This window comes from Myotis yumanensis, unplaced genomic scaffold (assembly GCF_028538775.1).
Source record: "Myotis yumanensis isolate MYYU_CA2020_CCGP unplaced genomic scaffold, mMyoYum1.0.hap1 SCAF_17, whole genome shotgun sequence".
Classification (NCBI taxonomy): domain Eukaryota; kingdom Metazoa; phylum Chordata; class Mammalia; order Chiroptera; family Vespertilionidae; genus Myotis; species Myotis yumanensis.
Window position 1 is genome coordinate 358,535 of NW_027223768.1, and position 27,250 is coordinate 385,784.

The following is a 27,250-nucleotide window of genomic DNA, read 5'->3' on the forward strand; positions in this document are numbered from 1 at the left end:
TAATACAATAAGGATTTTGTGAAAATGTGGTGAGTAAACTGTGGGGGTGGAAATCTAGAAGAAGCTCAGATGCAGAGTGAAGACCATTAACCAATTTATTTAACAAATGTCACCTGACCACCACCTATCGGGTGGAGGGGACACAGTGGTGACCAATCACAGTGATGGTGATGGAGTGGCTTTTCCCCAGGACCCAGCAGTTACAGGAACCTCCGGGAACATCAGCACATGCTCAGCGTGGAGTGTCCCTTTCCTGGAGATGGGCCACAATGTGATAAAACTTCCACTGCAGTTCATCTGGCTCCCTTGCCCCCAAGTTGATGCCTCACACATGAGCTTTAGGGATGAAGCTGGAGGTTTGGTTGGGCTTCATGATCACAGGTCACAAGCTGGTTATGAGTTCAGCCTCTAGTCCCTTCTCAGCCCCCTGTGATGTGGTCACTGTGAGTTCATTCTGTGGATGACGTCATCATGGACAGCCAGCCAATGGAGCAGTGGACCATGGCTGACAGTCCACCTTGAGGAACCAGGTGGGGTGTGGCCTTTGTAGTCACCTACAGTGACCTTCACCTTGGGGCCCTTGGGAGGGAATCTCAGGCTGCCCATGACCCTGCCCAAAAGGAACAACTGGCTGCAAAGGAACAGACTGGAGGTGGAGGTAGGGTCAGAGGTCAAACACCTCCCAGCAGCACTACTTTCTGCATGAATTATATGTCACTTCCCTGGGCCCTGCCTCCCTTTCCACACTTTCAATGAGGGCACCTCACAGGGGTGTTGTGAGGATTAGTGAGTGAAAGTCCCCTGAAGCATTTAGCCCAGCACCCACCACATTCTAAGTTACCAGTGAATGTGAGCTATGTATAGCTGCAGAAAGGGAGCTTTGGAAAGTTAATTAACTTCCTACACCCTGGTCTCCTCATCTGTCATGTGGAAAAGTTGAAAGATAACTAGTAAAGTGCTTTACTCCGTGAGTTTTTAGTAAGTATGTTCCTGATGCGAGGTTTTGCTGTTAAGCAGGCCCTCAGCTCAGGGCTGGGCAGAGAGAAGCAAAGACATTACTTCCTCCTGAGAGTCTGCATTTCCATCTGCTGAGCCTGAGGCCACTGGGGTCTCCAGGGAAGGGTCAGGCAGTGGGTCAGGCAGAAGGGAACTCCCCACTCCTCTTAGTGCTGGGCAAATGGTCAAGGCAGTGGGCTCATGTGACCAAATCCTGAAAAAAGGCCGCAGAGGCCCAGAGAACGAAGCTTGTGGGAAGGTGAAGATGTGTGATCCATTGATGGCATCATAGAACGAGGCCTCTCCCCTCTCATAGTCCAGGAAAACCCCCACTCTTTTAAGACGGTTGACAACTGTGAGTTTGCTCCGGGGATCCGTTCGAGCCTGGAATTCATGCCCACCCAACAGTGTTATTGTCCAGAATCCATTCTCCGGTGTTATTGTAGCATAATACTTTCTCTCCACGTTCACCCTACACACCCCTAAATGCCACTCTTTCCTGTCCCCCACCTCCACCTCCCAGAAGTGTCTGCCTGATGTGAAGCACTCACAGCCCAGCACACAGTAACGATCTTGAAATCTCTTGGGGTTGTCTGGCAGGCGCTGCCTTTCTAGTGTACAGTTAAGGCTCCTCTGGTCCTCAGAAATAAACAGGTTGGGGTGCGCGGTGTCCGGATCCAGAATCACGTCCGCTGCAGAGAGTTCCAATGGTGTGGGGTCAGCCATGGTTTCCAGATCTGAGAGCCTCAGGCTCCAAGGCTTGGGTCTGGCTGGTGAGACCTGAGCCCAGAGCCTGGGGTCCCAGCTGCCCTGAGTGTGACCCTCAGCAAAGCCAAGAGAAACCACAGGGCCTGGTGGTCAGTGAGGAACGGAAGGTGAGGAAACTGGGTTCAGACTAACCCAATCTCAAGTGGCCACCTTCCTTCTATCTTCCTCCTGTTTCCTCCCCAGAATGACTGTGCCCATCTGTGCTGCATAGTCACATGGATTCCAATTCCAGCAATTGCTCTGCCCTCCTGAGCTGGACGACTTCCTTTTCTGCACGGTCTCTTTTCACACACACACACACACACACACACACACACACACAATGTAATGTCCCAAGTCTCAATGTGATATCTGTAAAATGGGAATAAAAGTACTAATCTTTAGGGTAGAATAACACAGAAAGTGAGCTGTATTTAGTCCAAGACCAGGCATGGAGGAAGCATCTGGTGTGATCATAGTGACCAGGTCTCTGCTGTGCTGGGGCCATGCTGGGCTCTATGTGATCCTCACTCCCCACCTGCCCCTCCCTCTATGCCCAGGAACCGTCCTCCTTGGGCAGCATCACTGGGCTCTCTTGCCTCTGGTCATCTGTTGGCTTTGGCCAAGGGCAGTGCTGGCTGAAGACTGGAGGGAAGGAAAGAGAGGCACAGCCCCGACTTCCCCACTTCCCCTGATGGAGACGTTCTAACAGAGCAGCCTCCTCTCAGGCAGCCTCTCCCTGAGCCACAGCCTCCTCAGGGCTCCAGGGACTGCTCCCCGTCCCTCTGCCTTGGGCCTGGGGGTGGTGGCAGCTCCCACTGCTGTGAGCCTAGGGCACTGCTTTTCCATGTGGTTTCCCTTAACGCCACCCCTGCCTGTGGATGTAGGTCCTTCCCTAAACCCTCTGTAATCACTGGGCAGATGTGGCTGAATCAACCCAACTCCATCTCTCTGTCTCAGATTTCCTTCATCTTTTCATGCTGTGACCTTTGACCAACCTCCCTGTCCTTAGCAGGCACACCAAAGCCTTCAGGGTGATGATGATGTGTGTTCCTTAAAATGTAGCCATAAACAGTTCTGTTACTAACACCAGAACGACATGACGAGGAGGTCAACACCAAATGTGATGGTATCGATTATAAAGAACCTTCCACCACAAGACCCCCAGGAGGTATGGCTGATGCTGCCACACTCCTTGTCCCTTTGTCCTGGCAACCATTAGTACCCGAGTTGTGTGTTAAACAAGTACTGTAACAGTCTGTGCAGACTGACACCTATTCTGTCTGCTCCAATCCCACACCCCTGTGAGTAAATTACTATAAAATATGATTTGTTATAATTTAAGGAGTTGCCTACATCAAGTCCTTAAATTTTAATTCTTAAGAACCTTCTCCTGACTGTGGTCATTACCGTCAGACACACACCCATCATGAACAGGCCATGGCTTCCCTCTTGGAATTTTGACGAACACACACTCATCACCTCTTCTAGTCTTACATCCACCCTCACAGAGTAGGAATGACCACCATCATCTCAAAGGGACTCAGAGACATTGAACACCATGAGGAGGCTCACGGCAGGAGGGACAGCAGCTGGGCCAGGTCACCTCCTCCTTCTCCCTCCAGCCCCTGCCCCCAGCTCCACCCCTCATGCCTCCTCCTTCCCACACAGACCTGGAGAAGCCCAGGGCAGCAGCTGTCCCTGGCTCTGCTGGCAGCAGGTGGGCACACTGTGGGGACCTCATGCCACCCACCCAGATGTCCCCCAGTCAAGAGCTGGAGAAGAAAAAGGGAGCCAGGCCCCTGTGTTGTCCCAGGGAACACACAATCATCCACTCACCAGGTTGGTAAAGGGCCATCTTCCACTCTGAAAGGAAGGAGACACAGGTAAGGAAAGGTCACCATTTCTGTTCTCCCCTCACCATTCTCATCACTGGTCCTCCACAGAACATGAGCTCTGAGCAGGGTCTGATGACCCCTCACCAGCACAGAAAGGGTTAAAGGGCTTTGTACACACGTGCAGGAACCAGAGAGCATGAGTCACTCACCAGCATAGGCCTGAGACCTGTCACCTGCAAAGGAAGGAGGCAGGGTCACCTCAACCGTCATTTCTGAGTCCTTTCCTCTCTCTTCCCTTTGACCCCCCCACCTCCCTCTCCCTCTGCCTGTTCAGTTCCCTGCTCCCTCCTCCTCTTTAAAGTCACCGGCACCTAGTGACCTGCAGGCACCGAGTGGGACTTTCCCAGCTGCACCTGCAGGTCTGTCCTGTACGTGTCTGTACAGCAGTCACCTTTAACCATCGTTTCACTTTCTGAAGTTTCAGTTACCCTCTGTCACCCACAGTTGGAAAATGTTAAATGGAAAATTCTAGAAATAAGCAATTCATAAGTGTTAAATTGCACATCATTCTGAGCAGTGTGATGACACCTGTGCCATCCATGTCTGACATGCCAACCTGAGAACCATCCCTGTGCCCAGCATGTCCACCCTGTGTTCCTCCCATGAGCCACTTAGTCACTGAGGAGCCGGCTCTGTGGTCAGATCTGCCTCAGCATCACAGGGCTTGTGTGAAAGTCCCCTGATGTTACTTAATAATGACCCATCAGCCGAAACCGGTTTGGCTCGGTGGATAGAGCGTCAGCCTGCGGACTGAAGGGTCCCAGGTTCGATTCCGGTCAAGGGCATGTACCTGGGTTGTGGGCACATCCCCAGTAGGAGATGTGCAGGAGGCAGCTGATCGATGTTTCTCTCTCATTGATGTTTCTAACTCTCTATCTCTCTCCTTTCCTCTCTGTGAAAAATCAATAAAATATATTTAAAAAAAAAATAATGACCCATCATTGCAATGACCCATTGGGGTGTGGCAATGAGAAGCCTTCCTTTAAGTGAGAAGGAGAAACCTCCTATACACAGGGTGTGGTGCTATCCGTGGGCCAGGCACCCACTGGTGTCATGGATCCCATGCCCCTGGCTTATGAGGTGACTGTCTTTGTCCTATACCTGGCTGGGCTTGCCATGTGCATACGTGTATGCTATGTGTGCTGAAATCCATTGATCTGAATCTGCATGATTTCCTGCCATTTTCCAAAAAGAATTCGGTCACTTAATGAGAAAATTTCAGGCACGACTTTTCAGCAGTTATGATAAATCTGGGACAGCTGACACCAGCCCCTCCTCCTTAGAAGAGAATGTTCTCTCTCCTTCTGGTTTCCTCTCGGCAGCCTGTAGATTCTATAGAGCAGCCAGGGAGGGAGGCCCTCACATCCAAGTCCATCTCCTCCTCTCCTTTCTGGGGTTCTCTGGACATCCGGGTGTGAGCGGCCTGGTGGAGAGAGCCTGACCCCTTTCTATAGGGAGGAACCCCTTGCCCGACCTCCCCTATCAGTGTCCCCATTCCTTCCCCTGGGCAGTCAGGGGTGAGGAAGGGGCTGGACAGGTCCCAGCACATAATTGCTGATGTCAGTCCAGGTACTCACGCTCCAGGTACTGCTGCTTCCTCCACCCTGCAGGGGAAACGGGAGGGGTCAGTGAGGGGGTAACCAGGGACCCCAGAACCCGCCTGGCGGGGGATTGGGACTTACTGAGCTCCTCCTGCAGCTTCTCTGGAAATAAGCAGAAAGAGAAGGTGCTGTCATGGGGATGGAAGGGGGTACCCGCACAGTGGGTGGGTGGCCTGGGGCAGGGAGGTCCCACCCACCTGCAGCCAGGCCTCACCTTTGGTGCATCGCTCCAGCTGCTCCTTCATCCATGCTGCTTCTTTCTCAGCTCGCTCATGCTCCTTCGCCGCCAGCGCTGCTTCTTTCTCAGCTCGCTCCCTCTCCTTCTCCTGGCTCAAGGCCCTGATTCTCTTCTGCTGTTGCCGCCATGACATCACCAACCCAGCCAGAAGCCCCAGCAGAGCCACAAGGATCACCCCAAAGGCCGCCTGCCAGGGCTTCGTGCTGGAGAAGAAGGGGCCTGGGGAGGAAAGCCTCACCTGTTGGCCCGAAGGGTTACGAGGTCTCTCAAGAGGGGCAATGACCATTGTCTTCCCTAAAGTTCCCAGAACTCTTTCTGTCACATACACTAGGGCCGCAGAAAGCTTTATTCTTGCAGGAATCTTCCTGCAATGGGCCTCTAGTATATATACATAAAAAACATAAACATCTTCTTATTTTTCTCGCTTACACCACAGGCAGCATCTGCACAAGCTGCTCCACAGCTCATTTCTCAGTGCATCGTGGGTCCTGGGGACCTTTCCCTCTCGGCGTGGAGAGCACGTCTGTGTTTCCTCCCACAGGGCAGCCTCCACTGCACAGGAGTCCCCATGGGTGGCGTCTGAACTGTCTCTGACTTTTGTTATTATAACTGATGCTCTAAGAAATGACTTTGTGCCCTGGCTGGTTTGGCTCAGTGGATAGAGCATTGGCCTGTGGACTGAAGGGTCCCAGGTTTGATTCCGGTCAAAGGCACATGCCTGGGTTGTGGGTTTGGTCCCAATCAGGTGGCAGCCCATGATTCCCTCACATCATTGATGATCCTCTCTTTCTCTCCCTCTCCCTTCCTCTCTGAAATCAATAAAAATATAAAAATATATCTTTTACAAAGAAATAACTTTGTCCATCAGTTATTTCACACAACCCTGAACTGATCTGTCAGATATATTCCTAGAACTGGGATTTTGGGTCAATAAATAAGGAGTTTGTATTAAGATTATTCTATTCCCCCCGCCCCCAATATAAGCTGTGTCAATTTTACAAAATTATACCAACTGATACCAACACACATCTAAGAGTGTCTGTCTTCCCACAGTCCTGCCATCAGTGTTACCAACCACATGGTTTGTTTGCTGCCCATCTCACAGGTGGGAACGTCTCCCTGCTCAGTGAGACTGGACACCCTTCCCCGAGGTGTTTCCTTCTGGGAACCGTTCATTTCTGTACGGAGCTGTTTCATGTTTTGAGGAGCTCAGTCCTTTCCCCAGGACGTGTCTGCACATACTGTCCCCACTTTGTCATGTGTTTGCTGACAGTTACCATCTGCCCGTCCCCATCGCCTGTCCCAGGTGGAGGCAGCAGGGATGCTCAGAAAATGTCTGTGACATCAACAGCTTCAAGGGGCAAAGGGCACCCAGGTCCCTGCTCTGAGCCTTATGCTCACTGCACAGACCCAGGTCAGCAGCAGACACTCAGGCCTCCTTCTCCCAGTGGCCACAGCTGAGCTCAGTGTGGGCCAGGCACTCACCTGCAATGGAGAGCCTGGCTGTCTTCTCCTGGCTGAGCAGGGGGTTTCTGACGACACAGGAGACCCCCTCCCCAGAGCCGCCTTTCAGGATCACAGACGACGTGGCTGCGTACAGACCCTCTCCATCTGCAGCCCCAGGTGCTGCCATGGCGGCAAGCTCTCTCCGCCTTCACCTCTCCACTCTACGTGGGGCTGTGGATACCAGCCTGCAGACGTGCACTCCACACGGATCCCTCCATCCTCATAGCCCTTCATTTCAATGTGAAGATCAGAGCCCAGGGCTGGGGAAGGAAGAGGGAGCCTGAGTCATGGGGAGGCCTCTGTGTTGGTGAGGGTCCCATCAGGAACGGGGGCTCACTCCACTAGATCACGCAGGCAGGGTTCACTAAGGAGCTGTTACCACGTGTGCTGTGCAGGGGAGACTGTTCCATGAGGTGACCACTGCCTGACCCTTGTGGACCCTCGAGCTCGATCCAGCTGGATCTGGGCCAGAACAGAGACTGCTTCCCGGGGATCCCTTCAGGGACACCTGGACCCTCCCCCTGTCCAGTGCTGGTTCCTGGAACTGGCCCTCACCCGCCCTAGGCTTGTGACTCATTCCCCTTATCTGGGCGGGTCATGTCCCAGTCCCCTATCTATTCTGCCTGTCCGGTGTGAGCTTTAGGCTTTGCCAGGTGGTGAGGAGGATATGCATGTTGTACTGCTGCCGCCCATGCTGTTCCTGGTATGAAAGTCACCGTGGTGAACTCTTGATATCATTAATCTAGAGTTTACAGCCTCTTTTTTCAGGTCTTTGGACTCAGGAGAATTTTTATTTTGTGGTTGTGGAAGGGGAAAGACAACATAGGAGAGAGCTGACCCAGGCCAGGAACGGTGAGCTGTTACCACCAGTCCCTAAACTCTTAACCCAAGGGGGTTGTGGGGTGGGAGGAAGCCTTTTGAAAACTTGAAAGAACCCAGTCCTGTAGGGAGGGGTTTCCTAAGAGGAGCTGTGGTCTCAGGAAGGGACTGTAGTTGACAGAGGTGGCCCTGCAGAGAGAAAGCCAGGACTTCCTGCCCCCCCCTTCCTTCCTTTCTGTGCAAGGCAGGGCTGTGCCCCGATAAAAAGAAATGATGTTGGACATGAACAATGTCATGGAACAGCAGCATCAGACAAGGATGCTTTGTCCCTGTGATGGGTCAGGACAAAACAAGACCACTCAGTCATCAGATCTGAACACAGAATAACACATGAACAGTGTCCTGTCCACAGCACCCAGCAATCATCCCCTGTCCTAGGTGTGAGTGAGCAGTCACCCCCACACCCTCCTGACAGCATCTGATCCAGAGCAAAGCCCTCCTTCCATAAACCCTCCCCTAGTCTCCTATCACCTCACAAGTTATACCAAGTCTCCCTGACACCCCCTCATGGAGACACCCCATGTTTCCACACTGTGTGTTCTCCTCACTGCAACTAGTCCTGAGCTCAACTTGTTCAACTGCAGGTGTGATCCTGGGGCCTTTGGTTGAAGGACATGCCAGCACAGGTGATGTCCCTGCAGCTCAGCCTCCCTGGATCCACAGCAGCGAGCACCTGGGGGGCCCAGCTCCACTGCCTGGAACACAGCTGAACCCACTCAACTGTGTGCCCCCCATGAGGGGAGGTTTCCTCAGCCTCCTGCCCCGACCCCACATCCCTGCTGAGACCCTGGTGGCTGCAGGAGGGACGTCTTCACGTGGTTCAGGAGGAGCCCTTCCTGCAGGAAAACCTGTGTCTGTCAAGGGCCCAGAGAAGCAGAGGTGGAGGAGGGAGGCAGCTGCTGGGGTGTAGGCAGAAGTCTGTGAGGTGGGCTTGGAGCCTGTGTCCCCAGGCCCCACAGAAGAAGGAGCTCAGAACAACCTCAGGCTCACCTGCAACCTTCAGCTCCACCTGGGCTTTTGCAATGAAATCAGCATCTTGGAAATAACACTGGTAGGTTCCACTGTCAGAGACTCTGACCTCGTGAATCCGCAGAGCAGCCTTCCCCTCAGCGATGTCCCCTCTTAAAATGGACGTTCTCCCTTGATACTCTGCTATCTCTGTTCCTTCCTTGCCATCTGCATATGCATGCACCACCTGCCTGAGGCCGGATCGCACCCACATCAGCTCCATGGTCTCAGCGCTCATCTTCGGGGACAAATGACAGAGCAGCTCAGCATCTTTACCCACCATGGCCAGGATGGGTTCAGGGGGTCCAATCACAGCAAACTGAGCTGGTGAGCAGAAAGGGGTGCTCCATCAGAGGGAGCCGGAGGCTAGAGGGTAAGGGGGTGTCCCAGGGAGGGAGGGCGAGGTAAGAAACACCTAGACAGGGACTCAGTTCTGATAGGTGTACAGTGTGGATGGGCCTCCCAGATGTGGGGAGGAGCCCACGGTTCTGACTGGGCATTTTAGGTAACTGCTCCAGGTACATAAATGCAGATGGTCCTTACCTGAGCAGGGCGTGAGCAGCTGGACCAAGGTGAGGCAGATGGGGAGGTGGAGCAGATGGAAGGCCAGGGACCTCATCATTGTGGGCTGTTGTGTAGACAGAGAGACACCAGACGGAGTTGGTAGAAATGAGGACCTGGAGGAAGATGGAGAATCCACATGAGACCTCTGTCTCCCCAGGGCCGAGTCTAGTGCAACCACCATCACTGGTGACCCGAGAGCCTCCTCTGAAATGTCAGCTTGGGAGTCTCTTCACCTTTGACTCCAACATGGAAAACCACCCTAAAAGATTAACCCTAAGTGTCTGTCCCTTGGCCCTGGCCACCTGGGAGTCCTGGGCTGTGCTGTCCAATGGGCTCACAAGCTTCCACTTGCCCATACTTCCTGCAACAGCTTGTCCACGCCTCCAGCATCTCACTTTGATTATGCAGGACCCCCCTCTCTGAGCCCCGATTCCACTGGGCCCCTCAGTCTCTGCTCCACACCACAGCCCGAATGCTCCTGCCTCCCTCACTTCAGGCCTCTCCTCAGCCTCCAGGGGCTCCCCCTGCACGGAGTCCTCTGCTTCCTGTACTTTCTAAGTTATCTGAATGTTTGAAATTTTAAGATTTCAGAGAGAGGAATGTATTTCCACTGATTTGGGGGGATAGTTATTGTTTTTATTCTTGATTATAAACTATTTCAAAATAAAAATAAGTAAAATTTAAATAATTTATAATGGAAACCACATACTTTGCTACGTATGAATGTGAATATTTCTGGACATATTTTGGAGATAAATATATATATATTTATCCAAATAAATATAAATATATTTGCCTTAAAATGTTTTATTCTTTAACCCAAATATACCTCTTGCAGAATTATTCCTAAAGAAAAAATATCAGGCACTAACACAAAGTTTTATATTTAATGCTGTTCATCATAGTAAAATCTGCAATACCAAAATGTACATACAATTTAAATTCCCAAATTGGATACAATTTTTTAATAATAACAAAAATTTTTATTAAAAACATGATTCCTAAACCTACAGCTACGATCATACTCAATGGTGGAAAGCTGAAACATTCTCTAATCACTAAGATCAGGAATAAGACAAGGATGCCCACTCTCACCACTTATGCTCCCACAGTATTGGAAGTCCTGGCCACAGCAGTCAGACAAGACAAAGAAATAGAAAGCATACAAATCAGAAAGGAAGAATAAAACTCTCACTATTTGCAGAGGACATGATACAATATATAGAAAAACCTGAGAATTACACACACACACACACACACACACATCCCCATATGAACCAATCAATGAGTTCAGTAACATTGCAGGATAGAAAATCAGCAATTTGTTGCATTTCCATACAGCAATAATGAATAATCAGAAGGACAAAATTTAAAAATCTCATTTACAAGTTTACCCACAAAGCATAAAATATCCAGGAATAAATTTAACAAAAGAAATGAAAGACCTATAGACTGAAAACTATAAGACACTGAAGAAAGAACTTGAAGAGGATACAAATGAATGTAAGGATAGGATACACCATGCTCATTGGTTGGAAGGACTAATATTGTTAAAATGTCCTTACTGCCTAAAGCAATGTCCACATTCAATGCAATCCCTATTAAAACACCAATGGCCTTCTTCTCAGAGATAGAACAACTCATCCTAAACTTATATGGAACCACAAAGATCCCTAATGTCCAAAGAAGTCTCAACAAAGAACAGAGTTGGAAGCATCCTACACCCTGATATAAAACTATACAAAAGTGTCTACAGTAATAAACAGCATGGTACTGGCATATAAACAGACATCCAGTCAATGGGACAGGCAGAGAGGCCAGGAAAAATTCTCACTTATATGGTCAATTAATCTGTGACAAAGGAGGCAAGAATATGCAGTGGGGCAAAGACAGTCCTTTCAAAATGGTGCTGGTAAAACTGGACAGATACATGCAAAAAAATGTACTTGGCTCACTTTCTTACACCAAATTAAGAATAAACACAATATGGATTAAAGATTAAATGTGAGACCCAAAACTATAAAACTAGAAGAAAACAGAGGAAGTGAACATCTGACATTCTTCTTAGTAATATATGTTTTCAATGTGTGTCCTCAGGCAAGGACATGAAAATATACAATAAACAAATGGGACCATATGACACAAAAGTACAACCTACTGAAGGGAAGAATATATTAGCCAATGATACATTCAATACGGAGTCAATATCCAAAATTTATAAAAAAACTCATACAATTTAACAGCAAAAAAACAAACAATACAATTTAAAAAGGGGCAGATGACCTGAATAGACATTTATATAAAGAGGAGGTACTGATGACCAATAGGCATATGGATTGGAAACCCCTCCACTGTCAGACTATGTGATGTTTATCCATTCTTCGACTGTTGTATATCTATGCTGTCTCATATATTTTTATATTACAATACAACAGGACCAATGCATGAAATTCATGCAAGAGCTTGGCCCTCGCAACCCTGGCTTTGTCAGAAAGGTAGTTTAGCCATCTGGTCTAATTAGCATATTATGTTTTTATTATCCTAGATTACATATAATTCTGTAATGAACACCTTTTCATATAAATCTTTAAGCCACACATCTTATAACCTACCCCACCATTATTTTATTATTATTTCTGTAAATGTGACTGCACATAAACAGCCTGTTCGCTTAAGAATTCTAGGAACTAACTTCAGGAGAAGCAGACTCCAACCTCCAGACATTCCATCTCCGAAGATTTGCTGACCTTCAACCAGTAATCTGAATGGACCGTGTTGGCTTCCACTTAGTCCCCTCAATAGAGAACTCTCAACCCCTCCTTTTTATTCCGTTATTGTTCTTCCCCCTCTCCTCTTCCTCACAAAAACCCCTGCCGTGTCCAATTGTCTTTGCGACATGAGTCTACCATCTTCTGAAGCTGCAGGCTCTAGAATTAACCGACATTCCTCCCACCAGTCCCATGATCTCTATGTGGTCTTTCCAGTGGCAGGCAGTTGAACCTGGGTTCTGCCTTTTAGAATCTCTTAGAACACATCCCAGAGAGGAGCCGGAGAGCCTGTCAGAGGCCTTCATGACCACAGTAAGTTCTTGGGAACATGCAGTTGTCAAGCTCATTCATTCCGGTTGTCTCCCTCCCACAGATTTCTGAGTTCAGGCCTTACCTTGCCCTGCCAACCAGGTCTCACCGTGTCCTCACCTGCAGGCTCACCCAGCTTCTCAGCCTCTCTCCTAAAGAGACCTGGAGCCCTGGCTTTTACCAACTCCCCCCACTTACAGTTGGCACTTCCAGCTGAAAACCACAGAACAAAGGCCCTCCTTAGGTCTTCATTGCAGTTGAGTCTCTGATCTGGAGGAAAGGGTGGGGAAAGAAAGCTTGCTCAGGAGGAGAAAAAGTGCAAAGTCCCTCTTTGAAAGCACTTGTCATAAAAAGAACGATAATAACCTTTACTTTGCTCTGGGTGTGTGATCAGTGGGGTGCTCTACACGTCTCCACCTGTTGCTGGTGGGAGTGGAGTTCTTGGGGTGCCACATGAACAAAAATGTCCTGAGGCCCCACAGGAGGATGAGATACTGGGGAAGCTCTATTTCTGTGGAATCAAACCCCTGAGTTTCTAAGGTCCATCTCCCTCCGTCCTGCCATGAAAAAGTCCTGTTTTGTCTTCAGCAGAACCAGGATTGCAGCCATCCCCAGAGTGTCTGCTCCATATTTTCAGTCCCTTCCAGTCCAGCATCTGGCTGGGGGAGCTTGTGCTCCCAGCTGTGGTCCATGGCCTGTAGTTCTGCAGGGCCATGCTCCATTCAGCTTCTAGGACCACATGGCAGCCTAGCAGGGTCACTAGCCAGGAAGAAGCAGGACAGCAAGCAAGAGCAAGAGAGAGAGAGAGAGAGAGAGATCTTATTATTTTTATTCTTTAAAAAATATATTATAATAAGTATTACAAAGGGTATTACATATGTGTCCTTCCCCAACCCCCCGCCCTTGACAATCCCCTGCCCTCCCTTACCCCCCAGTGTCTTATGTCCATTAGTTATGCTTATATGCATGCATACAAGTCCTTCGGTTGATCTCTTACTCCCCTCCCTCCTGCCCCCCAACTCTCTCTGGCCTTCCCACTGCAGTTTGACAATCAGTTTGAGGCAGCTCTGCCTCTGTATCTATTATTGTTCAAAAGTTTGTAATGGTCTTTATTATCCATGAATGAGTGAGATCATGTGGTATTTTTCCTTCATTGACTGGCTTATTTCACTTAGCATAATGCTCTCCAGTTCCATCCATGCTGTTGCAAATGGTAAGAGTTCCTTCTTTTTTACAGCAGCATAGTATTCCATCGTGTAGATGTACCACAGTTTTCTAGTCCATTCATCTACTGATGGGCACTTAGGCTGTTTCCAGATCTTAGCTATGGTGAATTGTGCTGCTATGAACATATGGGTGCACATATCCTTTCTGATTGGTGTTTCTGGTTTCTTGGGATATATTCCTAGAAGTGGGATCACAGGGTCAAATGGGAGTTCCATTTCCAGCTTTTTGAGGAAACTCCATACTGTCTTCCATAGTGGCTGCACCAGTCTGCATTCCCACCAGCAGTGCACGAGGGTTCCTTTTTCTCCACATCCTCTCCAGCATTTGTCGTTTGTAGATTTGTTGATGATAGCCATTCTGACAGGTGTATCAGCCCACACCACACACCCATGGCAGCCCCTGTACAGCTGCACGTTGGTTCCCTAGGTCTGTCTGGTGCACAAAGTGCCACCAACGGGGCGGCTTCATGCCCAGAGCGTTGTCTTCTCAGCTTCATTGTTGTTTTGATTTGCATCTTTCAGATGATTAGTGACTTTGAGCATGTTTTCATATGTCTCTTGGCTTTCTGAATGTCCTCTTTTGAAAGGTGTCTATTTAGATCCTTTGCCCATTTTTTGATTGGATTGTTTATCTTCTTTTTGTTAAGTTGTATGAGTTCCCTATAAATTTTGGAGATTAGGCCCTTATCAGATATGACGTTGGCAAATATGTTTTCCCATGAGTGGGTTTTCTCGTTGTTTTGTTGATGGTTTCTTTTGCTGTGCAGAAGCTTTTTATTTTGATGTAGTCCCATTTGTTCATTTTCTCTTTAGTTTCAACTGCCCTAGGAGCTGTATCAGTGAAGAGATTGCTTTGGCATATGTCTGAGATTTTGTTGCCTTTGGATTCTTCTAGAATTTTTATGGTTTCCTGTCGTACATTTAAGTCCTTTATCCATTTTGAGTTTATTCTTGTGTATGGTGTAAGTTGGTGGTCTAGTTTCATTTTCTTGCATATATCTGTCCAATTTTCCCAACACCATTTATTGAAGAGACTATCTTGGCTCCATTGTATGTTCTTGCCTCCTTTGCCAAATATTAATTGAGCATATTGGGTTGGGCTAATTTCTGGACTGAGAGAGAGAGATTCTTAGTCTGTTGACTATATTCCCAAATGTTGTGCTTGCATTGGGGTCCACCCTTTTAGCCAATGATCTTTGTTCCCAGGTGAGACTGACAGACAGGCCCCTTCCCTACGTCACCCCGACTTCACTGCACATGTGCCATCTCCCCTTTGTGGAGCCCTCCCCAGTGACTTCCAGGGAATAGACTGGCTCCCTGGGGAGTGTCAAGTTGCAACTTCCTGGTGAGGCTGCCCAGATGACCTTGCTTATTGTGTCTGGCCTCCCCTTTGCTCCTTCCCTATTATTAATATGAATGACCAGCTAGTTATGAGGGTAACAGGTGTGTGTGTATTACACAGGATTCTACTGCAATCATGCCTCAAAACAGCAACCAGGCCTCAAAACAAACACCAAACATCTCAGGAGATTTTATCAACATTTATTTTCTCCTTCGTGGGTCTGCAGGGGGACAGGGCAACTGGTCCTGGTGGGCTCTCCTGGGCCTGGCTAACTGGGTTGGAGTCAGGGCTGCAGGTTGGGTTCCTGTCAGTTCCATGGTCTCTTCATTCTGGGACCAGGAGCTACAGGACACGTTCTTCCTCCTCTTCTCCTCCTCCCTTCACCCCTCTCTCTTCCAACTCTCCCATCCCAGTATCTCTTCCTCCATTTCCGGTTCCTGTCCCCCTTCCCTCCTCCTCTCCCCCGCCTCCTCCCCACCTCTTCCTCCAACTTCTCAGATGATTATCTTAGAGCCAGTGGTTCTCAACCTGTGGGTCGCGACCCCTTTGGGGGTCAAGCGACCCTTTCACAGGAGTCGCCTAAGACCATCAGAAAACACACATTGAATATATAATTACATATTGTTTTTGTGATTAATCACTATGCTTTAATTATGTTCAATTTGTAACAATGAAAATACATCCTGCATATCACATATTTACATTACGATTCATAACAGTAGCAAAATTACAGTTATGAAGTAGCAACAAAAATAATTTTATGGTTGGGGGTCACCACAACATGAGGAACTGTATTAAAGGGTCGCGGCATTAGGAAGGTTGAGAACCACTGTCTTAGACCTCTCCTCCCCTAGTGGCCGCAGCGCATCACTGCACCCGTGCAGCTGGGAATGGAGCCCACCTCTCACTCTCTCCACCAGGTCCTCCCGCCAAGTTCCCACACCTTTAATCTAAAACCTTCTTTAAAATTTTAAAACTGTGATCCACAGTAAGAAATACATTTTATAATGTAACTGAGGACACACACACATTTATATATACTGCATGCTCTCATAGTCCCATTCGTGTGTATTGAAGTTTGGTCTCTACGTAATATATTGATTTCCTGCACCATCAATGGCCCAGGACCTGCAGGTGGGGAACTGCTCCATGACGGTTGTCTTATGGCAGAAACATTAGGCCCCACGGCCTGTGGGCTCTGCTTTTGTTGTCCACAGACAGGACTTGGACCCTCAAACCTTTACCTTCCTGTTATAGGATTTGACATGGATTGTGAAATAATTTTGAAAGAGAAAAATGTACTTCTCTTCATGTTCATGTGGAAGACCCTTTCACTGGGCATGAGGCAGCGCAGATAGTTTTCTGAGGCAGAAGGTTAAATACTTGGGCTAAGGGTTCTTGCCCCCCCTCCCATCTCTGTATCAGTCCACACCACACACCCATGGCAGCCCCTGTACAGCTGCACGTTTGTTCCCTAGGTCTGTCTGGTGCACAAAGTGCCACCAACGGGGCGGCTTCATCCCCAGAGCGTTGTCTTCTCAGCTTCAGCTCCGGATCCCACAGGGCGGTCCAGGATCTGACCTAGTGTTGGGGTTCCTGGCAGTCTAAGCTTTTCCTGGTTTGTCTCAGCCTTCATTCTCACATGGTTCTCCCGTGCCCCATGAAGAAGCTGGGTCAGCCCTGTGTTCTTGCTAAATGCAGCCGATGACGGGACTCCCACTAGGTGGTCAGTGAGAAGGTCTCTCTGGATTTAACTCAGCTGTGACACCATGGCCCCTGGGAAGCCTCATCTCTGAGCTGTTTTACTTCATATTTTAACTACACACGAGTGAGGGAGAGAGAGAAGACTGACATTGATGAGGGTGGTAGGTGTGGGAGAATGGGCTTGAGGCTCTGAAGGCCTCAGCTCTCCAACCACCACCCTGGGGTGTCCTGTTAGATCAGTGATTCCCAAAGTGGGCGCTTCCGCCCCCTGGTGGGCGCTGCAGCGATCCAGGGGGGTGGTGATGGCCACAGGTGCATTTGTTTTAACTTTTTTTGTATTACCTTTCTATTCTGAGTTCAATAAATAGTTTCATAATTTCAAACTTCAATGTTTCTAATTTACACCTTTCTTTACTATATTTTACGAAAAAGGTAGAAACATTAATACATATATCTTTCTGTTTAATTGCTATTAAAATTAAAGAAAATTAATTTCCGGGGGGGGCGCTGAGTAATATTTTTTCTGGAAAGCGGGCGGTAGGCCAAATAAGTTTGGGAACCACTGTGTCAGATTGTGTTATTAGATTAAACAATAGAGATTTTCTCAGTTAACAAAAAGTCCCGAGTTTAGGAGGCAGCAGCACTCTGCAGCCCTCCTCCCAGTGGTCTTTCCTGTTCTAGAGACGCAGGGAAACTGAAACTTATTGGCAACATGTCCCAATCCTATGAAATTCAAATGGCAGCCCATACATGAGGGTTTACTAGAAGAGCCAACCCTTCCACCTAAGATTGTGCTACCGGAGGGGCTACTTATGAGGGTAACAGGTGTGTGTATTACACAGGATTCTACTGCAATCATGCCTCAGAACAGCAACCAGGCCTCAACACAAACACCGAACGTCTCAGGAGATTTTATCAACATTTATTTTCTCCTTCGTGAGTCTACAGGGGACAGGGCAACTGGTCCTGGTGGGCTCTCCTGGGCCTGGCTAACTGGGTTGGAGTCAGGGCTGCAGGTTGGGTCCCTGTCAGTTCCATGGGTCTCTTCATTCTGGGAGCAGGATCTACAGGACACGTTCTTCATTTCCTTCTCTCCCCCCCCCCCCCTCCCCACCCCACCCCTCCTCGCCTTGTCCCCAGCCCCTCCCCTCTCTCCTACAACTGCCCCATCCCAGAATCTCTCCCCCCTTTTCTGGTTTTGTCTCCCTTTCCTCCTCCTCCCCCTACTCCCATCTAAGATGGTGCTACAGGAGGGGCTATAGAGGAGACCCCGGGGTCCGCACAGCCAAAGTATTAACACCCGGCCCTTGACAGAGAAAACATTTCTAGGTCCCGGGCCAAGTCTACACCTGACTAATTTCTAGGTAGAAGACAAATAAATTGCTTCAGCATGAAAAATGCACTGTTCGGCTGGCGCCCCTGCCCGGAGTTGCGGGTCCCCTGACTCTGTTGGGCAGATGGAGCTCAAAGGCCCGTGGGTGGGGGGTGGGGTGGGGGGGTGGTTAGAGGGCCGCGCGGACCGGCTGTCCCCGGCCATGCCCCGCGCGAGGCCCCGCCCCGCCCCGCCCCCGCCTTTATCCCTGGTCCCATCCGGAAGCAGCGGTAGAGTCCGAGGCGGCACCGGCGGGACCAGAGCACACTTGCCTCTCACCATGAGTCTCGACCTCCCCTCCCAGCAGCTGAGCGATGCCCGGTGGACGGAGCTCCTGCCTCTCATGCCGCAGTACCAGGTGGTCAGGCTGGTCGACTGTGGCATCTCGGAGGGGCGCTGCAGGGACGTGAGCTCCGCACTCAGGGACAACCCGCCCTGACCGAGCTCAGCCTCCCCTCCAACGAGCTGGACTCTGCCGGCACACACCTGGTGCTCCAGGGCCTGCAGCCCACCTGCAAGATCCAGAAGCTCAGCCTCCAGAACTGCAACCTGTCGGAGGCGGGCTGCGGGGCCCTGTCCGGCGTGCTGCGCTCCCTGCCCTCCCTCCGCGAGCTGGACCTCAGCTACAACCAGCTGAGGGACGCGGGCCTGCAGCTGCTCTGCGAGGGGCTCCTGGACCCCCGGTGCCGCATCGAGAGGCTGCAGCTGGAGTACAGCAACCTGACGGCCGCCAGCTGCAGGGCCCTGGCCTCGGTGCTCAGGGCCAAGCGGGAGTTGAAGGAGCTGGGGGGGAGCAACAATGACATCTGCGAGGCTGGCGGCCGGATGCTGTGCCAGGGCCTGGCCGACTCCGCCTGCCCGCTGGAGTCACTCAGGCTGGAGGGCTGCGGCCTCACCGCAGCCAACTGTCAGGACCTGTGCGGCATCGTGGCCGCCAAGGCCTCGCTGAGCGAGCTGCAGCTGGGCAACAACAAGCTGGGGGACACGGGCATGGCGAAGCTGTGCCCTGGGCTGCTGAGCCCCAGCTCCAGGCTCAAGACCCTGTGGCTCTGGGAGTGTGATTTCACGGCCAGTGGCTGCAAAGACCTCTGCCGGGTGCTCAGAGCCAAGGAGAGCCTGAAGGAGCTCAGTGTGGCTGGCAAGGAGGTGGGGGACTAGGGCCGCTGTGTGAGAACCTGCAGGAGCCCAGCTGCCAGCTGGAGTCCCTGTGGATGAAGTCCTGCAGCCTCAGAGCCGCCTGCTGCCCACCCATCAGTTTCGATGCTGGCTCCGAACTGGAGGCTCCAGGAGCTGCAAATGAGCAACAACAAGCTGGGGGTCGTGGGCATGGAGGTGCTGTGCCAGGGCCTGGGCCAGCCGGGCACCACCCTGCAGGTGCTCTCACTGGTGGGCTGCGAGGTGACTGACCAGGGCTGCACTAGCCTGGCCGCCCTGCTGCTGGCCAACCACAGCCTGCTTGAGCTGGACCTCAGCAACAACTGCATGAGCGAGGTGGGCGTCATGAAGCTGGCCGAGAGCGCCCAGCAGCCAGCTGCCCCCTGGAGAAGCTGGTCCTGTACGACATCTACTGGAGGGAGGAGACAAAGGACCTTCGGTGGGTTGTGGAGAAGAAGAAGCCGAACCTGAAGATCATCTGCTGAGCCCCGGGCCCCTGCCCCTGCCCCGGCGCCCAAGGGGCTGGCCAGCTCTTGGGGCTCACTAATGGTGCCTTAGCCTTAAATGAAGGGAAATGCTCCAACCAGCTTCTGTAAACATTCTGGACACTTTAAAATTATTAAAATGTTTTGGGTAGAAGGCAAAAAAAAAATGCACTGTTACTAGCCTTTTGAGATTATTTGGCCTTTTTTCTTTTTCTCTTTTCAGAGGCAATGGTGTGTGTGTGTGTGTGTGTGATTGGGGTTGGGGGCAGGCATGTGTGGAGATGAACATAAGTACCCGCTTCCCAAAAGCCAAAATAATTCATTCAAGTTGCTAGACTTGTGGGGGACAGGGAAGATATTGGGGGACACCAGGAGGGGCCGTGGGGTGAAGAACAGAGCCAGACAGCAGGTGTTATGGACACTTGTGACTCACTCAGAAAACACTCAGTGAGAGTCCTTGGGAGACTGAGTGACAGGCCAAAGCCCTTTCTCTCTCTCAGGAGGCGAACAGGACCATGGCAGGCGGCACAGGCTCCCGCCGGCCAGTGGATGGTCCGGTGGGTCCAGCACCCCCACACCCACCCAAAGCTCCTTCCTGGGCCCACAGACCCCAATTGGGCCACTGTGTACATTTCTTCTAGAATCACCTTCCCCAGGCACATTTCATACCATTCCCCACCTGTCCCTAAATGCTTTCCCTGGAACCTCCACTACCTTCTAATTTTGACACAGCAGTCAGCACACGAGCAACAGTCCCACTAGCAGTGACTCCAGGACTGGACTCTGTTCCCCATGCCATTCCCTTCACCTGAATTGTTCCCTCACATCTGCCTCCTGGGAAAACAACTCTGGTTGCTCCCAGCCTGGAGGGTCCCCAGCTTCTGCTGACAGCCAGCAAGGAATGGCAACCTGGGTCCCACCACTGCAGGAAACTCAGTTCTGCCAACAATCAGAATTAGCAAGAATCAGACTGTTCCCTGGACCCTCCAGAATGGAGCCAGTCTGCAAACACCTGGATGTCAGTCGGGCCAGAGCCACACTGGGCCTCCCACCTACAGACATGTGCAGTAAGGAATCTGTGATGCATTGGGTCATGAAATTTGTGGTTTTTATTAGCAGCTTACAAAGCTGATACAATAAGGATTTTGTGAAAATGTGGTGGGTAAACTGTGGGGTGAAAATCTAGAAGAAGCTCAGATGCAGAGTGAAGACCATTAACCAATTTATTTAACAAATGTAACCTGACCACCACCTGCCGGGTGGAGGGGACACAGTGGTGACCAATCACAGTGATGGTGATGGAGTGGCTTTTCCCCAGGACCCAGCAGTTACAGGAACCTCCGGGAACATCAGCACATGCTCAGCGTGGCGTGTCCCTTTCCTGGAGATGGGGCCACAATGTGATAAAACTTCCACTGCAGTTCACCTGGCTCCCTTCCCCCAAATTCATGCCTCACACATGAGCTTTAGGGATGAAGCTGGAGGGTTGGTTCAGCTTCATGATCACAGGTCACAAGCTGGTGAGGAGTTTGGCCTCTAGGCCCTTCTCAGCCCCGGGTGAGGTGATCACTGTGAATTCATTCTGTGGACGACGTCATCATGGACAGCCAGCCAATGGAGAGTGGACCATGGCTGACAGTCCCCCTTGAAGGAACCAGGTGGGGTGTGGCCTTCATAGTCACCTACAGTGACCTTTACCCTGGGGCCCTGGGAAGGGAACCTCAGGCTGCCCATGACCCTGCCCAACAGGAACAACTGGCTGCAAAGGAACAGACTGGAGGTAGAGGGAGGGTCAGAGGTCAAACACCTCCCAGCAGCACTACTTTCTTCATGAATTATGTCACTTCCCTGGGCCCTGCCTCCCTTTCCACACTTTCAATGAGGGCACCTCACAGGGGTGTTATGAGGATTGGTGAGTGAGATTCACCTGGAGCATTTAGCCCAGCACCCACCACATTTTAAGTTACCTGTGAATGTGAGCTATGGTTGCAGGAAGGGAGCTGAGTCACCTTTGGAAAGTTAATAAAATTCCTGCACCCTGGTCTCCTCATCTGTCATGTGGAAAAGTTAAAAGATAACTAGTAAAGTGCTTCTCTCAGTGAGTTTTTAGTAAGTACGTTCCTGATGTAAGTATGTTCCTGCTGTGAGGTTTTGCTGTTAAGCAGGTCCCCAGATCAGGGCTGGGCAGGGGGAAGCAAAGACCTTACTTCCACCTGCGGGTCCTCAATGCTGTTAGCTGAGCCTGGGGCCACTGGGATCTCCAGGGAAGGGTCAGGCAGTGGGTCAGGCAGAAGGGAATTCCCCACTCCTTTTGGTGCTGGGCAAATGGTCAAGGCAGTGGGCTCCTGCGAGAAAATCCTGAAAAAAGGCCACAAAGCCCCAGAGAAGGAACCCTGTGGGAAGGTGAAGATGTGCAGTCCATCGATGGCATCATAGAACAAGACCTCCCCGCTCTCATAATCCAGGAAAACCCCCACTCTTTTAGGAGGTTTGACAATTGTGAGTTTGCTCCAGGGATCGGTTTGAGCCTGAAAGTCATGCACCTTCAACCGTGCTATTGTCCAGAATCCATTCTGGGGTGCTACTTTAACAAATGTTACGTCCATGTCCACCCTACACACCCCGATTTGCCACACTTTCCTGTCCCCCACCTCCACCTCCCAGAAGTGTCTCCCTGAAGTGAAGCTCTCATGGCCCAGCACATAGTAAGGATCTTGAAATCTCCAGGGGTTGTCTGGCAGGCTCTGCCTTGCATTTGTACAGTTCAGGCTCCTCTGGTCCTCAGAAATAAGGAGGTTGGGGTGCGCGGTGTCCGGATCCAGAATCACGTCCGCTGCAGAGAGTTCCAATGGTGTGGGATCAGCCATGGTTTCAGGATCTGGAAGACTCAGGCTCCAAGGCTTGGGTCTGGCTGCTGAGACCCGAGCCCAGAGCCTGGGGTCCCAGCTGCCCTGAGTGTGACCCTCAGCAAAGGGAAGAGAAACCACAGGGCCTGGTGGTCAGTGAGGAAGGGAGGGTGGGGGGGGGGGGGGGCTGGCGTCTGCATAAATTGCCATCTCAAGTGGCCACCTTCCTTCTATCTTCCTCCTGTTTCCTCCCCAGAATGACTGTGCCCACCTGTGCTGCAGTCACATGGATTCCAATTCCTAGTCACATGGATTCCAAGGGCCCCAGCCCTTGTTCTATTCTCCTGAGCTGGACAACTTCCTTTTCTGCATGGTCTCTTTTCACACACACACACACACACACACACACACACACACACACACTGTAATGTCCCAAGTCTCAATGTAATATCTGTAAAACAGGAATAATAATACTCATCTCTAGGGTAGAATAAAACAGAAAGTGAACTATATTTAGCTCAAGAATAGCCATCAAGGAAGCATCTGGTGTGATCACAACGACCAGTTCTTGGCTGTGCTGGGCCATGCTGGGCTCTATGTGATCCTCACTCCCCATCTGCCCCTCCCTCTTTGCCCAGGAACCATCCTCCTTGGGCAGCATCACTGGGCTCTCTTGCCTCTGGTCACCTGCAGGGTTTGGCCAAGGGCAGTGCTGGCTGAAGACTGGAGGGAAGGAAAGAGAGCACAGCCCCGACTTCCCCACTTCCTGTGATGGAGATGCTCTAACAGAGCACCTCCTCTCAGGCAGCCTCTCCCTGAGCCACAGCCTCCTCAGGGCTCCAGTGACTGCTCCCAGTCCCTCTGCCTTGGCCCTGGGGGTGGTGACAGCTCCCACTGCTGTGAGCCTGGGGCACTGCTCTTCCTTGTGGTTTCCCTTAACGCCACCCCTGCCTCTGGAGGTAGGTCCTTCCCTAAACCCTCTGTAATCACTGGGCAGATGTGGCTGAATCAACCCAACTCCATCTCTGTGTCTCGGATTTCCTTCATCTTCTCATGCTGTGACCTTTGACCAACCTCCCTGTCCTTAGCAGGCACACCAATGCCTTCAGGGTCATGATGATGTGTGGTCCTTAAAATGTAGCCACAAACAGTTCTGTTAGTAACACCAGAACATGACAACGCAGGTCAACACCAAATGTGATGGTATCGATTATAAAGAACCTTCCACCACAAGACCCCCAGGAGGTATGGCTGATGCTGCCATGCTCCTTGTCCCTTTGTCCTGACAACCATTAGTACCCGAGTTGTGAGTTAAAAAAGTACTGTAACAGGTCCATGAGTGGTGAAAAGTTTGTCCAGACTGACATGTAGTCTGTCCACTCCAACCCCACACCCCTGTGAGTAAATGACTCTATAATACAGTCTGTTATAATCTAAGGAGTCGCCTACATCATTTTTATGTCTTAAGAACCTTCTCCTGACTGTGGTCATTACCGTCAGACACACACCCATTGTGAACAGGTCGTGGCTTCCCTCTTGGAGTTTTGACCAACACACACACATCACCTCGTCTAGTCTCACCTCCACCCTCACAAGGTAGGAATGGCCACCATCATCTCAAAGGGACTCAGAGACATGGCACACCTTGAGGAGGCTCAGGGCAGGAGGGGCAGCAGCTGGGCCAGGTCACCTCCTCCCTCTCCCTCCAGCCCCTGCCCCCATCTCCACCCCTCATGCCTCCTCCTTCCCACACAGACCTGGGGAAGCCAGGGCAGCAGCTGTCCCTGGCTCTCTTGGCAGCAGATGGGCACACTGTGGGGACCTCATGTTACCCACCCAGATGTCCCCCAGTCAAGAGCTGGAGAAGAGGGAGCCAGGACCCTCTGTTGTTGTCCCAGGGAACACAGTGACTCACTCACCAGGTTGGTAAAGGGCCATCTTCCACTCTGAAAGGAAGGAGACACAGGCAAGGAAAGGTCATCACCTCTGTTCTCCCCCACCATTCTCCTCACTGAGCCTCTTCCCTCTCCTTCCCACAAATATCTAGTTTCCTTCCTCCACAGCTCTGAGGAGGAGGCATAAAAGCTCTCAGAATGTTGGGCTTCCCTCCATGACGGTGGGGCTGTGGGTGACTGGGCCAGGATGTGCCCAGGTGTGGGCGTGTGTGACAGCAGGTGAGGGGACGCTGGAGCTGGGAGGTCCTCTCTGGGTGTCCAGGGAGGCAGGGTGGTCCCCCACAGAATATGAGCTCTGAGCAGGGTCTGATTCTCCCTCACCAGCACAAAAAGGGTTTAAGGGCTTTGTACACAAGTGCAGGAACCAGAGAGCATGAGTCACTCACCAGCATAGGCCTGAGAACTCTCACCTGCAAAGGAAGACAGGCAGGGTCACCTCAACTGTCATTTCTGAGTCCTTCCCTCTCTCTCCCTTTTGACCCCCCACCTCTCGCTCCCTCTACCCGTTCAGTTCCCTGCTCCCTCCTCCTCTTTAAAGTCACCTGCACCTAGTGACCTGCAGGCACCGAGTGGGGCTTTCCCAGCTGCACCTGCAGGTCTGTCCTGTACGTGTCTGTACAGCAGTCACCTTTAACCATCGTTTCACTTTCTGAAGTTTCAGTTACCCTCTGTCACCCACAGTTGGGAAAAATTACATGGAAAATTCCAGAAATAAGCAATTCATAAGTTTTAAATTGCACATCATTCTGAGCAGTGTGATGACACCTGTGCCATCCGTCTCTCACATGCCAACCTGAGAACCATCCCTGTGCCCAGCACGTCCACCCTGTGTTTCTCCCATGAGTCACTTAGTCACTGAGGAGCCGGCTCTGTGGTCAGATCTGCCTCAGCATCACAGGGCTTGTGTGAAAGTCCCCTGATGTTACTTAACAATGACCCATCATTGCAGTGATGCTGGCCATTGGGGTGTGGCAATGAGAAGCCTTCCTTTAAGTGAGAAGGAGAAACGTCCTATACACAGGGTGTGGTGCTATCCGTGGGCCAGGCACCCCCTGGGTCTTGGATCCCATGCACCTGGAATACGAAGTGACTGTCTTCCTCCTGTACCTGGCTAGCCTTGCCATGTGCATACGTGTATGCATATGTGTGCTAGAACCCATCCTCCTCCATCTGCATGATATCCTGCCTATTTCCAAAAAGAATTGGGCAACTTAATGAGAAAATTTCAGACATTACTTTTCAGCAGTTATGACAAATCTGGGACAACTGACAGCAGCCCCTCCTTAGAAGAGAATGTTCTCTCTCCTTCTGGTTTCCTCTCCGCAGCCTATAGATTCTGTACAGGAGCCAGGGAGGGAGGACTCCCATCCTGAATCCATCTCCCCTCTCCTTTCTTGGGTTCCCTGGACATCCAGGTGTGAGCGGCCTGGTGGAGGGAGCCTGACCCCTTTCTCCAGGGAGGAAACCCCGCCGACCTCCCCCATCAGCGTCCTCATTCCTTCCCCTGGGCGGTCAGGGGTGAGGAAGGGGCTGGACAGGTCCCAGCAGAGAGTCTCAGATGTGGGTCCAGGTACTCACGTGCCAGGTACTGCTGCTTCCTCCACCCTGCAGGGGAAATGGGAGGGGTCGGTAAGGCGGGTAACCAGGGACTCCAGAACCCTCCTGGTGGGGGATTGGGACTTACTGAGCTCCTCCTGAAGCTTCTCTGGAAATAAGCAGAAAGAGAAGATGCTGTCATGAGGTGAGAGGGGGCATCCACACGGTGGGTGGGCGGCCTGGGGCACGGAGGTCCCAACCACCTGCAGCCAGGCCTCACCTTTGGCGCATCGCTCCCCCTGCTCCCGAGCCAATGCTTCTTCTTTCTCAGCTCGCTGCCTCTCCGATTCCTGGCTTAAGGCCCGGATTCTCTTCTGTTGTAGCCACCATAAGATCACCACCCCTGCCAGGAGCCCCAGCAGAAACAGAAGGGTCACCCCCAGGGCCACCTGCCAGGGATGTGCACTGGAGAAGAAGGGGCCTGTGGAGAGAAAGCCTCAGCTGCTCACCTGAAGGGTCCTGGGGGCTCTCGAGAGGGGGAGTGACATTTCTCTTCCCAAAGTGCCCAGAACTCTTTTCGTCACACATACTAGTGTCCTAATGTCTGGCTCTCACATGGGAACAGTTAGAATATAATGTACAGACAGTCATTGGTGTCTCCTCTCCTCTCCACCCCAACCCCCATTTATCAGCGTCTCATCAGCGGCTTAACCTGCTGACTCAGAAGGTGACTTTGGGGCTGGAGGGCTGGGGTCACATTCAGGTTCTTCTGCCTGAGCAGCTCTGTGACCTTGAACCAATGACTTAGCCTTCTGTTCTCCGTGTTCTAATCGACAGAGCATTAAATTAATGCTCTAAAGTCCCTGACACGATGCCAGGGCCATGCGAGAGTTTATTCATTTAAAAAAAAAAATCTTTGAGATCCAAGATGGCAGCCAACAGGAGGGCAGGCTGCAACATAGTGTGTGAGTGAGAGAGTGAAAGGAAAGTGTATGGACCTGTGGGGAGTGTCTGAATTCGTGAGTGAGGAACAGTTCATATTCCACAGGACTGTGGGGACTGGTGGACCAGGCTCTGTTGGCTGGGCAGCTTGTACTGCTGCTGAAATCTCTCCC

At 51.1% G+C, this 27,250-nt stretch overlaps 1 protein-coding gene and 2 pseudogenes across 4 annotated transcripts in view; 1 reads left to right on the plus strand and 2 right to left on the minus strand.

The window, feature by feature from the left end:
- Positions 1–486: 486 nt before the first annotated feature.
- On the minus strand, positions 487–12,837 carry LOC138995527 (butyrophilin subfamily 3 member A3-like; annotated as a pseudogene).
- A 5,601-nt stretch (positions 12,838–18,438) lies between these two features.
- On the plus strand, positions 18,439–19,957 carry LOC138995616 (ribonuclease inhibitor pseudogene; annotated as a pseudogene).
- Positions 19,958–21,427: 1,470 nt separating this feature from the next.
- Positions 21,428–27,250, minus strand: part of LOC138996373 (butyrophilin subfamily 3 member A3-like) — a 30,454-nt gene continuing 24,631 nt past the window's right edge. For all 4 annotated transcript variants that reach the window (XM_070397549.1, XM_070397550.1, XM_070397551.1 and 1 more), the window contains 6 exons: positions 26,416–26,616; positions 26,284–26,304; positions 26,178–26,204; positions 24,986–25,009; positions 24,564–24,590; positions 21,428–22,631 (listed from right to left, as the gene is read on the minus strand). In XM_070397549.1, coding sequence (XP_070253650.1) covers positions 21,973–22,631; positions 24,564–24,590; positions 24,986–25,009; positions 26,178–26,204; positions 26,284–26,304; positions 26,416–26,616 — 959 coding nt within the window. In that variant the 3' untranslated portion in view covers positions 21,428–21,972. The remainder of the gene's footprint in view (positions 22,632–24,563; positions 24,591–24,985; positions 25,010–26,177; positions 26,205–26,283; positions 26,305–26,415; positions 26,617–27,250) is intronic.